General features: G+C 38.0%; 1 protein-coding gene across 1 annotated transcript in view; it reads left to right on the forward strand.

Moving 5' to 3' along the window:
- The window catches only part of LOC309668979 (uncharacterized protein C8orf34 homolog), a gene marked incomplete at both ends in the record, with an annotated part of 203,829 nt that overhangs the window by 156,579 nt on the left and 34,280 nt on the right, over positions 1 to 12,970 (forward strand). Inside the window, 2 exons of the mRNA XM_082479547.1 lie at positions 582 to 1,084; positions 6,403 to 6,496. Of these exons, the coding sequence (XP_082335673.1) occupies positions 582 to 1,084; positions 6,403 to 6,496 (597 nt within the window). The remainder of the gene's footprint in view (positions 1 to 581; positions 1,085 to 6,402; positions 6,497 to 12,970) is intronic.

A 12,970-nucleotide genomic window follows, 5' to 3' on the forward strand; every position in this document is an offset into this window, starting at 1 on the left:
GATTCTAGGCTTTTGTGACCCCATCACCTGCTGTTGTAATGATGGCAGACCAGAGCACAAAATTCAGATTCAAACAGGATCACAGATTGAGATGTGCCAGATATCAAGCATTATTTTCCCCAGAGTTTTGGTTGTGCAATACACAGCAAAGCCAGAAGCCAAAGTCTCGCCTTGAACCAGTTTTCTCTTGCCCTTCACTGCAGCTGAGGATGGGAAGTTTAGCTCACTGCTCCGTCTTGGTCTGATACTAATCAGAAACTGTGCAAAAGCTACAGAGAGAGAATTTTGAAGAAATGAGAGGGAACTTTACAAGTTGTATTGACATTCAATGAAGTGGTAACATTTCATTTCTGTGGGATAGCTCTGTTTGCAGTAAATCAAATCTAAATGAACTTTGATGAAATGCTTGTCAAACATTTGAACATTTCTGATGCCTTATATTTTAAGTAAGAATAGATTTTTCTCTGCAGCTTTAGGTTGTCACTTACATTGGAGAAAATCAAGAAGAGTTTTAAACCAGAGAGAAACAGAAAGTGAGTTTCTTTCTTACTTTTCTTTTTTGTTTGTGTGTGTGTGCACAGATATTGAGAAGGACCTAGCACTATGGGAAGAAGCAAGGCTCTCAAGAAGCCCTACTGTCCAACATCATAATTTAGTTACATCTGACCATCAAGGAAATCTTCAAGCTACACAGGGCCAAAATCCAAGGCCTCAGGTGCCAACTCAGACAGGGAAGAACATTCAGCTCCAAGGAAACAAATCACCACCGCTGCCCACCAACAGCAGAACACTGGTCTCCAGTGTTGCAAACAGTAGGCCTTCAACGCCTGGCACACAAACCAACAGGCCACCAACTCCATCAACTCCAGGGAGTAGGCCTGTGACCCCGAATAGCTTGCTGTCACGGCCTCTTACCCCTAGCAACCAAGGAAATAGGGAAGGCATCATTAGTATGCAAAGAAGCAGATCTTTGACATCTAAGAGCCAAATGGGGAGGACCCTCAGCGCTGCTTCAGGGCTTTCTGTGCAAATGAGTGGAGACATTGTTGGAACTGTCACTACTCAGAGAAGCAGTTTATCAGAAGTAAGATTTTCAATTTAATGTTTTTGCTATGTTTAAGAGCTACTATTATGTGAAGATAGATTGTGTTTAATGTTGAAGTAACATCAGTATACCTAATGTAATTTACTACTCTGAGAAGAACTTGAAATATAATGTTGAGAAAATTAGCAAGGAAATACTGCTCAGCTTTGAGAGGTACTGATTGGAGAATGTCAGGATTATTACAGAAATCTGAAACACTTCTGCCCCACAAATTTTCCATGAGCTCTGTAGGGTTTTGCCTGCACGATGCATAACAGTTTTATTAGCCTTACAATTTCCAAGAGGTGTGTACCTCTGGAATATTAAACACAACTATGTCTTATCTTTATGATTCCAGGGTATTTTTTTTTTTTTGCTGCTGCACTGGCAGTGCATAGTATTTCCTTAATCTTTCATTTTTTGGACACATTGGAATGATTAGTTAGGCATCGCTGAATGGACAACTTTTCTGAAACACAAAACTGAACTGCAATGAGGAAATGTCCAACATCATTGAGTCACTCCCTAGTACTATGTGCATGTTAACTAGGCTGATTCAGAGCATGCAAACTTCCTGTCCCATATTAATGGCTTTTATGGGATTAGTCTTTGTTTAAAACAAAACAAAAGAAAAAGTTAAAGTACCTTGTACATTTTGAGTGGGATTCTCCTCTGCTAACCTTAGCTGCCTTAAAGATAACTTTAATGTGTAGGCAGTGGAAATAAGAGCACCTGTGAAAGAACAGCCCTGCTGTCTATCTCAGATACATGCCTTACAAAGGTGAGTTTTTTCTCAGGAAATGTCAATCCTTCTATACAGACTTGAGAAGGACCTAATGTCTGGATTGCTAATTTTTTAATGGTGGAATAAGTCGGTTCCCACCATTTAGTACCAATCTCTTTATAATCCATTTGTCAAAGCCTGGAGAGCTTTTTTCCAAGACTGAAAAAAAATATCATAACTTTAGATAATAATTTCTGAGAAGTATCGTTTGTTTAAAAAATCTGTTGGGTATGACACTTGACAACAATGTATTATCAGTCTAATGACTTTTTAAAAAAAAATTAAAAAGTGTTTATAATAATATTGTTTAGAGATGCTTGTAGGAAAATTAGATATTTGTTACTTAGTATAATCTTGCAATTAAGAAAATGGCCTCCATTATTTATTATGAAAGAAAGGAAACGAGGCACAGATAACTCTAAAACTAAAGAATTTGGGGAGGAAATCTTACTTAAATTTGGTGGTTAAAAAAAAGCCTCATTTTGATGTTTGAATGGCAGTGCACTAATCCCATCACTCAAGCTACTTCACCTAGAATTGGATATCCAACTTAAAGATATGAGGACTGAAGGTGACTACGTTTTGTTGAAAGTATCTTCACTGAAAGTTGATAACTTTTCAAATTAGAAGTTTTCCATGTAAAAAAAATGTAATTGTAACAGATTTCTTTTTTGACAAGTGAAAAACCCTTTGTTTCCTGTTTTGAGGGGTTTGTGTTTGTGTGTTGGAATTTTCTCACATATCTGAAAATGAGAACTGAAATTAATTTTTAACTAAAAATATTCAGAAGAAATGAAGGGTTTCATTGTTTCCCCCTAAACACTTCACTCCTCTTTTTCTTTCTTTCTTTTTAAGCAGTTCTGTTGCTAACTGATATATAGTCATGTGACACCAACTAGAATTATTGTATAGACTCCTGAAAGTGCCATGTAATGAGCACTGCATCTCCACTAAGGGACATCCAGTCTGTCCATCAATTCTGGTCTTTCCTGTAACAAGGCAGGCAATTAAAAATGCTTTCTTCCACAGCCTTTCTGTAGTTATAGTAATAATAACCATGAGTCCCATTTCATTTGCTGTGACTTGTTACTTCTGTTTGCCAAATCCCAAGCTTTGCTATAGCTCTTACAATGTGTCCTGTTATACTTTTAATATATCATGTATATATATGTCTCAAGAACTTGAAGAAATGAGCAATATTATTACCCTGTTTTACAGTTAGAATGGCATGTCCAGTTTCATCCAGCAAGTCCACTGTAATGCTGGTGTTAAATCTCAGCATTTCTATACAGGATCTTATCCTCTATTATAATCCCTTCTAGAAAAGTGACAAATTCTTTTCTTTCTCTTTGCTCACTGGGTACAATAGAATGTTAGCTGCTAGTGACCCAGCTCCCACCCTATTTATCCCTTCCTGACATGCACAAGTGACCTTTGACTTAATGAAAACTCATCTTGGGACTAGCTCTGCTTCCAAGGGGAAAACTGCTAATATGATATGTTCATACTGAAGACCTCCCTCTGGTAAGCTATAAAGGCCCTCAGATGTCGGAGAGTAGCTGATGGAGGTCTGGCCAATTTGCTGCTCCCAGCTCCATGTTTGGAGTGTTATACTGGAAACTTTGGGAGCTCTTTTAAGCTATCTTTGCGCACTGAAGTTTCTGGTCACTTAGAGAAGTGGGTTTAGACAGAACTTACCCAGGAAGTATCTCTGTTCAGTGACATTTTTTGCTGTGTTAGAGGTGTCCCTCTGTTTGTGGCCATGTGATTTCATTCTCTTGTGTAACCGCTTCTCTCTGACCATGGAGACAAATTTTAACAAGTCAAGGGCGGTCTGGGATAGAACAACAACGAAGTTCTGTCTTTCTTTGTACTTTTACAGATCACAAACATATAAAACTAAAGGCTGATACTGTAAATTATTTTGCAACTTTCATTGTAGGTTTTGTATCATCTTCCTGTATAAAAACAGTAAAATAAAAGAAGGGAAAGTGCCTTTATTCTTCTTAGACTTACGGTGTGAACTGGGAATCTCCACTAGATGTAAATACACTGTGGTTATATTGCCAATCCTATCGAAGATACTATGATAAGATTTTGCAAATAGTTCTGCTTCCTTACTCTTAGATGGTGTTAATGGAATTAACCAGTACAAAGTTGATGCATATTTGATGAGAATAAGTCAATTGAAAAGGATGCAGTTACTGGGTACCAGAAGCATGGTTTAGCATAAGGAGCTTGAATTAAAGAATTCAGAATCTGCATGGGTTTACACTGTGTGTGCTGTCACTTGTTTATTTATGAGGAATTTTAACATATCTCTCAATGCCTTATGTATGCTTCCTAGTTTGTAATGTGTTTCGAAGTAACATAACAATGCTAAAATACAAAAGTATTACTGATAAATACAATTCAGAGTTCTTCTTAAGTTTTAGTAAAGTTCATGCTGTAGCTCAGGATGGTTTAATCTTGTTATAGCACAAATCTTAAATAATTGGGCAAGTACTTAACATATCAGCTGTTAAGAATGTTTTAGGGTTTTTTAATGCTCAAGACATAATGATCTGAGATTATGTGGATGAGTTTCTGCCTCTTGGCACACATAATATTACAAAGTTCTAACAGGTGTGTTTTATTATCAGCTCTGTTCAAGGCTGAATTGAATTATAGCAAAGAAATGCTACCTAGAGAAATAGTTTTATTATCTCTATAAAACTAATAAATCAGGGTTCCAAATCCTTTGGCAGAGATACTTTTGTGCATTTACCTTATCCTTTGGTGTTTTGTATAAATTGACAAAGGAATGTTGAATCCTGCTTATCTCTTTAGGATGGATTCCATTAAAGTGACACAATTCTGTGATGGTTATCAATAGCTGTTGAGATGAAAATACTACTGACTCCCTTGTTTGCCATTTCATCTTCTGAACACTTGGAATTTTACAATCACTTTGTTTATCCAGATAGTTTAAAGTGGTATTCAGTAATCTTTATTGGTCTGTCATTGTTAACACTGAGAAATTTCAGCTTTTTACATATATATATATAAAATATATATATATATATATATATATATAAAAATCTCACTGATTAACACAAGTCTTACTTCTACTTACTGGAGTATGGACCATAATTTGATGTGATGAGGGCTCTCTTTTTGGTCGGATACTTCCATTCTGTTTGGGTGCCTGGCTCCGTTTTTTGCTCTGTGTTTTTGGAAGACTAAAAAGTATGCTGATTGCTGTGGGAGCCACTCGCTCCTACTGCAAGAATCCTGTTCCACGAACCGAAAGACTTTGTCCACTTCAGTGTTGCAGTCAGCAAGCTTCTCGCACACTGAACACACCTGAAATGGCAATACATGCGTAAGAGCTGTAGCTCCTGTCTGAGCTTAGTGTTGGGCCATTGCAGCAGTCTTTGTGGATTTTTTTTACCAGGTTACTAACACAATTAATAATTTACTCCCTGTGAGTTAGATCTTGATCGAACAGCCTCTGGTCTCCAAGAACTGATTTAAACAAGCCTGGTTTCTGTTTTTAAACCAGATAGCCTAACAATAAATATTTTGCTGTAACGCTGGACAATGTAATTTAACTTTGAATATGTAGATACTGTTTTTCAGCTGGTGTAAAAGAAGACACAGTTATTACCCCCCCTTTTTTTTCAGGTACTTATAAGAATCTGGACAGTAATTTTATGGTATGTGGCCAATGTTTAAGTTCTCTTTTAGAGACTAGACTTGCGTGTTTGAACTGCTTTTGATAATAAAACTATGCATTCCAGTCTCATCTCTTACCTTGAATATTGCAGAGGAACCTGTCAAACTATTTTATATGTCTGTGTGTGTACGTGCTTACATACGCACACGTGTGTACGTATGGAAAAATATTTTTATATACATACATATATACATTATATAAAAAAGGAGGCAATTGTAAAACATTTTTAAAAGCATATATTCAGCTCCATATGGATTTTTAACTGTGTAAAACATTTATATTTTGATGCTTAGAGTTTTATGGTATCTTGGAGACAAAAGTTTCCATAGCTTTTTTCCTTCCCAGGCGTTCTCCTTCTCCAATAAAACCATAGGTTCTAAATCAAATTTCAGGTCCTTGTTCTTACTAGATTGGAAACAGTGAAAGTTCTGAAAGTTCTTACTTAAACAAATCATGCATGACATGTCTAGGCATAGTCCAAAAAATGCAGGGACAGATGGAATATCTGCATTAAGGTTTTGTTTTGTGTCACTGCATTTCTGGGATGAGTATGTATATATCTGTGACTATAGCAGATAGATAGCTAAAGAGACTTTTTTTTTTTTAGACTAGATAAATAAATAAGAATTAAATAAAAAAAAATTCTAGGGAGCCTGCATATCCTCTACATTCTGGTTTTATTTCATAGCAAAATATTTTTTTTCTATTTAAGGCTTTCTCCTCTCTAGTTAATTGAGACTAGAGTGTTTGCTACAGTCTGCATTTATATAGAACAATTCTCTGTCATTTTATCTAAAATAGATCTGTTTGTGGCAGGATGAATTCTTACAACAGCTTCAGCTTGCTCATCAGCCTTGGATATTGCCGAGTGACACAGAAAGTGAAGGAGTGGAAGCTGACCAAGACAAATGTAAGTATATTTGTTAGGATTAGATAATATGTCAAAACCCTCAAACTTTTAATTTCTCTTTTTCATATCTTCAAATCCTGTGAAGAAGTCATGCTTGCTCACAGGAGCTTTTCTCATAAGTACCAATTGCTCATTTGTTTGAGGGCTGAACTTCATAGGAGATTCACATAGGCTTTTCCTACAGTCACTGAACAATGACAAAATGATTGCAGACCACAGTTTACTTAGCTAAGTGAAACAATTTGTCCTGATGTGGTAAAGAAGGTGTTCCGGAGAAGTAGCATGAAGTTGAAAGAGGTACTCTGTTTAGTAATTCTATATTGACCAGCAGAAAACCCCAGTAGCTCTGAAAAGCAGAGCCTTCCTCCTCAGGCCTGTGACTCCATTATCTCTATTTTGCTTGCATTCTTTTGAATTCCTCTGTATGAAAAAAAAGCTCTTAATCACACAAGTAATCCTTAATATCCTACACTCTTTGAAGCAGTTCTCTAATCATGAAAGCAAAGGTCGACAGGATCATAACCTAAATGACAGAACAAGTAACAACAAGTAACACGCTATAAATTGCAGTACATTCAAACTGTAGGAAGTTCTATCTGCCTACAAGGTACCTGTAAATAATTTCTTTTTTAATTCATGGTAGTTTTGTGATCTGTGAGGGTGAATATGCAAACTATTTCTTAACATATTTTTGGTGATATACTTGAACGGATGATTTAATCAGCATGTTTAGAAAACAATACATTCTACTAAAACTGCTTTAAATGTGCACAGTTAAAATAAGAAAAGCCGATTTCTTCACAGAATGGAACAGTTGTATAAGGGATTAATGATTAATAATAATTATGCCAGATAAACAGAATATATTTTTAAATTATGCCACTTGAAAAATTAAGAGTTTTCTATTCATATACCAGTTTCACAAATCCATACATAGCCTGGGGTTTGACTGTGAAATTTCAATTTACATGAGATGATAATGAAGAGCGTGTGCTAGGTTTTCTTAACACTACTACAGTGTTAAAATAAAGTTCTGTGTGTCCAGCTGACTTTTGCCCAAAGCCAAAGACTTGCTCCTGAACCTTTCACTTATCTTTAGGCTGAAGGTCACCTTAGGTGGCCAAAGGGAGAGCCTGGTACCTGCCTTTTCTGTGCACGTGGATATTCCTCTGTATTTTCTTTGATGAATTTACAATCACACACACAGTGGTAGGACTGGCTGTGCACACATAGACTGGTGCTAATAATGTGATCAGGGAGACTGATGCTTCAGGACACATCAGATGCACATCGTCGTTCTTTTATAGCTGCTGTACCTGAACTGCATGGGTGTGGGGACTTCTGAGCATCCAAGATTCTGTGCTATAAGAGTCCAAGAATCCTGGTACATCATCGTCACTGCCCCATGTGACAGAGTGGTAAATTACAGATAAAAGCTTCGGTCCTACCACCAGATCAGTAGAGGTGGTAGTTGCATAACTAATAACAATTGTTTTTCCTTGATCCGATGGCACCAAGAACAGAAAGACGGTAGCCATAAGCTATAGTTTCTGACCAAAAGTTCAAGTATGTTTTTTATGGCATTGCCTCTTAAACACTGAAAGGCCTGGGGCATCGACCACCTCCCTGGGAAGCCTGTTCCAGTGTTTGACCACCCTCTCAGTAAAGAAATGCTTCCTCGTGTCCAGTCTAAACCTGCCCTGGTGCAGCTTTGAACCACTCCCATGTGTCCTGTCACTGGATCCCAGGGAGAAGAGCTCAACACCTCCCTCTCCACTTCCCCTCCTCAGGAAGTTATAAAAAGCAATGAGGTTGCCCCTCAGCCTCCTTTTCTCCAAACTAGACAAACCCAAAGTCCTTAGTTCCTCTTCGTAGGATGTGCCTTCCAGGCATCCACCAGGTTTGCTGCCCTCCTCTGGACATATTCAAGGAGACCTTCACATCCTTTTTAAATTGTGAAGCCCAGAACGGCACACAATACTCAAGGCGGGGCCACACCAATGCTGAACGCAGCAAGATAATCACCTCTTTTGACCAGCTGGTTATACTGTTTGATGCCCCCCAGGATGTAGTTTGCCCTCTTGGCTGCCGGGGCACACTGCTGACTCCTATTGAGCCTGCTGTCGACCAGCACCCCCACCCCCCTTTCTGCGGGGCTGCTCTCCAGCCGCTCTTCTCCCAATTTATACTTTTGGGTGGCATTACTCTGTCCTAGGAGCAGAATTGGCATTTGGACTTGTTAAATTTCATGCCATTAATCATTGTCCAATGCTCCAATCTATCTAGATCCCTCTGCAAGGCCTCCTGTCCCTCAAGAAAGTCTACAGCACCTCCCAGTTTGGTATCATCAGCAGACTTGCTAATGGTGCATTGAACTCCTGCATCCAGATCGTTGATAAATATATTGAACTGAACTGGCCCTAAAATTGAACCCTGAGGAGCACTGCTGGTGACTGGTCGCCAGCCAGATGTAGCCCCACTCACTACAACCTTTTGAGCTCTGCCCTTCAGCCAGTTCTTCACCCAGCGCACCATGAACCCACTTGTTCCACAGTTGGACAACTTGTCCAGAAGGATGCTGTGAGGCACAGCATCAAAAGCCCTAGTAAAATCCAGAAGAACTACATCCACCACCTTCCTTTCATCCACTAGGCAGGTGACCTTATCATAGAAGGATATCAGATTAGTTGTTTTAACTTTCCCTTTTGTGAACCCATGTTGACTGTGCAGTTAACTGTGATGTAGATAACTGCTGTACCCTTTATAGTACGTCAGTGTTTCTACTAATACAACTAAAGGAGTAGAAGAAAAATGTTTGATCAAAGCAATACTTTCAGTATATGAAATCTAATAATGATACACGTTATTAAAAATAACAATAAGAACGTTATCATCCCCATCTAAGGTTATACGCTAGCAGAAAGCAGAAAGTGCAGAACTGCCACTGCTAATGAAGCAAAGCTGCCAATTCCCAGGTGTAAAGTGGAGAGTCAGTGCAGGGCTTGGCATAGTTGCTGATGCCAGTGCTTGTAGGCAGAGCAGCTGGCAAGATTACACATCATTTTTCACCCTAAAGTTAATAAATCTGTGTGGATGTTGTGTGTGTGATTTAGTGTTGAGGGGGCCCAAGAGTTCATAATTTATGAGTCTGAGCAGAAGAGCTGCAAAATTAATCTTTACAATAGCAACACCTGTTCTTTGACTCAGCTTTTAATAAATTATATGTGGATAATATTTACCACATTCTTTGACTACTTTGAGATAATAGCAGCCAGGTGTAAAGCTAGTTTTTGGTAGTGGGAAAATTAACAATGCAAAAAGAGAAGATATGTGAGTCACTTTGAATTCTTTTAAATTAATACCTTCTGGTTAGTGTTCTGCAAGAAAAAGAATGAAAAAATTTAGGGGTAACAGTTTCCAGTGTAGTCAGATGTAGGAGTTTAAAGAGGCTATTTTGAAAGCCAAGGATAGCTGAACAGAATTGGGTCACTTTGGCATCTGAACCTCTCCCAACGAACATAATTTGCAAAGCAGATATGACAGCACACATCTTGTCTTATGGAAATGAGAGCTAGGTTCACAGTTCTTGTAAATCAGACTTTCCTTTCTAAATCCTTCAGGCTCTCTGACAGCATTTTAAGAATTTATGCTTATCAGCAAGATCCAAAGATAACTGGAAGTCAATCATTTTTAAAGCTTCATACCAACTATGACGAAATTTGAAATCAAGTAGGTACTCATATAAAAGAGTATAAATGATTACGGCTTAAAAGATTTGTTACGTTAAAGAAGGAAATAAAAACATTTTCAAGAAGCATTGTTGATTTTTTTAGCATACCCTCTCTGTCTTCCTCTTTATGTGCTTAATCAAGTTTGTGGCCACATGTCAGAGAGAGAGATAGGTGTATAATTATCTGGTCTTGTAATGTAACTTTTGCTATTAAAAAATAGGAACCAACACATGCTTTTGTAGGAACTACTGTCATTCAGTAACTAAATTTCTTCTGCTTGCGAGATGTGTTCTCCTTTAATACTCTGTGCACAGTGAATAGAGAGGAATGAAAATGGCCAAGGCACTATGATCCAAAATCAAGGGTTCTTGGTTCTTTTGTGATTTTAGTGTAACTAAAACATCTGTAGACAGGGCCTCACATGCCTTCCTCCTCAGCTGTCGTATTGAAGACAGTTCCCCATTATTACCTGCAGTAGTTTGCTTGTGTGCTGATTCTCTGCATAGAGTTTTCAGAGGATGCATAGAGATAATTTGTGGAAAATATTTACCACTTCCACAATAGTTCAGTTTGGTGAGAGTACTTTGAGCTGGCAAAAATAATTTTCTTCTTTATGGGGTCCTGATGCAAGGAGACAGACGAGCTGCATCTGCAACCGGCAGAGCAGCAAATTGCAGATGCAGCTGCATGAAGAACCTTGAAAAGACAAAGACAGTCTTCTGGTGTAATTTGACCTACTATCTCTAGTCCTGGCATGGACATACTTCCCAAAAGCCCAAGTCTGCTTTCTTGGGTACCTAACTCGAGGAATAACTCCCACAGCAGATTTCTCCAGGTCTCACAGCTTTGGACACAGAGGATCCATGCCTGCAGTCAGTCCATTTGGCACACGTACACGATAAGTGAACAACATAGACTCTTAGCAAACTTGCTACTCTGTTAATCCATATTAAATATATACATATTTGTATATGCATTTCTTTGGCCTAACCCACTTAAGGCACATCAATTTCTGTAGTCGATGGCACACTAAGTGGTGTGGCTACTACCACTTCACTCTAACTTCAACTTTCCAACAGGAGCACTAGATGCTCATTTCTAGCTCGGCTGAACTCTCACCTACTAACCTGTGGCAAGCAACTTAAATGTTTTGGCACTAATACATCTGCAAACTCTTTTCTAAGTTTGCAGTGGAAGGTCTACTGCTGATAAATCAAAGCTGATTGTTGGGAAAAAGTGTGATTTCCACTCCATTCATTCTTGTACTGGTCTTGAAACTCTGCAGTCAAAGACTCTCTGCTGATGACTTCAACAGGTACTGAAGAAAACCTTCATTGTCCCATTCTGCACAAATGGCCACCTAGGAAAAACACCAAAAGAATGAAAAACAATTTTTTGTAGAATCAAGAAATTCAGACTGTGTTCCAGTAAAATTCCAAACCTTACGATATTTGTACACACGTAAAATTCCTTACATTGAGCAAATTCACACAACTAAACAGTTAGTTTTTCTTAATTATGAAAATAAGTGTTCCTAAGATTTGGAAAATTCCTTGATCAGAGTCGATAATAATAAGCAGCTTACTGCTGGACTATGTTTTTGCTGTGAAAGTTTCCTTTTGCTCAAGTCAGGCACTACCCAGTATGAGTAAGAATGACAGAATCAGGCTTAGAACAGCAACTGTTGGTTGCAACCTTTATGACATTATCACAAACACAATCCATTTCTGTCAGTCAAATTCAGCTATTTGTATTTGTGTTCTGCTCTGATGGAGAATAGCAGTACTGGAAACATCTCTCTCAGTGGGTATGAGTTTAGGGCAAGGCTAGATTTGGTTTCTCTAGGGAGTAAAGTAGTTCTGAGGCATTGCTCAAATGTGTTAGTCAATGATATGTCTGGTTAGTAAGAACATAATATTTGTAGTTGGAAATTTTTCTCAATTAATAGTAAATTCACAATAAATATGCACTTTTTTTGTCCCAAAAGTGAATCAGGGTTGAACTTCTAGGTGACTGGGTTCAAGATTCATTAGTCTTCTGGAGAAACTTATTGGTATCTTTCTTTCATTTAATATCTCAAGAGTGGTAGTATAAACTGGAGTAAAAAAGTCATATCTCCCCATCCCACATAACCTTTCTAGGGAGTGTCATGAAGCTTTTGTCTGCTTGGGGTATGAATCATTTTCCAAATTTTTCCAGTGCGCTCTTAGGTATGTTAAAGAAGATACTCTCTCATTCTCCCTACCAGTGTCTAGCTTGGTATTTTAGCTTGAGACAGTTCTATGTCCATCCACTTCAGAAATGGGATACCAGTCAGGATTGTGTTCCTGTAAACAGAATTTCTCCAGACCTATTGGATGGTCTTGGCTGGATGTCTTGTAACACCCATAGCTGAAGCTGCACCATTTCATATAACTGCTTTTTGAGTCTGAAAATGAGAGAAAACAGTTTTCTAGCATGGAAACACGTCCACTTGGATTTAATTATTTATAGATAGTGAAACAAAAGTAGAGACTGACATTATTTCTGTCAGAAGTTAGATGACTGTTAGATAGTGAGGGGAGAGTTCAAATACAGCTAGGGAATGTTGGAACTAGACTCAAGATTCCTATTTTTTGAATGGATATGCTTTAACTCAAAGCTGCCATTATCTCCTTATACTATTAAGGCTTTAGCTCATGTCACTTTGTTTCTACTGACTAATATTTGGTTTCATCTTGGAAAAGTTCGCATTGAACTAAAT

This window comes from Vanellus vanellus (genome assembly GCF_965231255.1).
Source record: "Vanellus vanellus genome assembly, chromosome: 2".
NCBI classification, from domain to species: Eukaryota; Metazoa; Chordata; class Aves; order Charadriiformes; family Charadriidae; genus Vanellus; species Vanellus vanellus.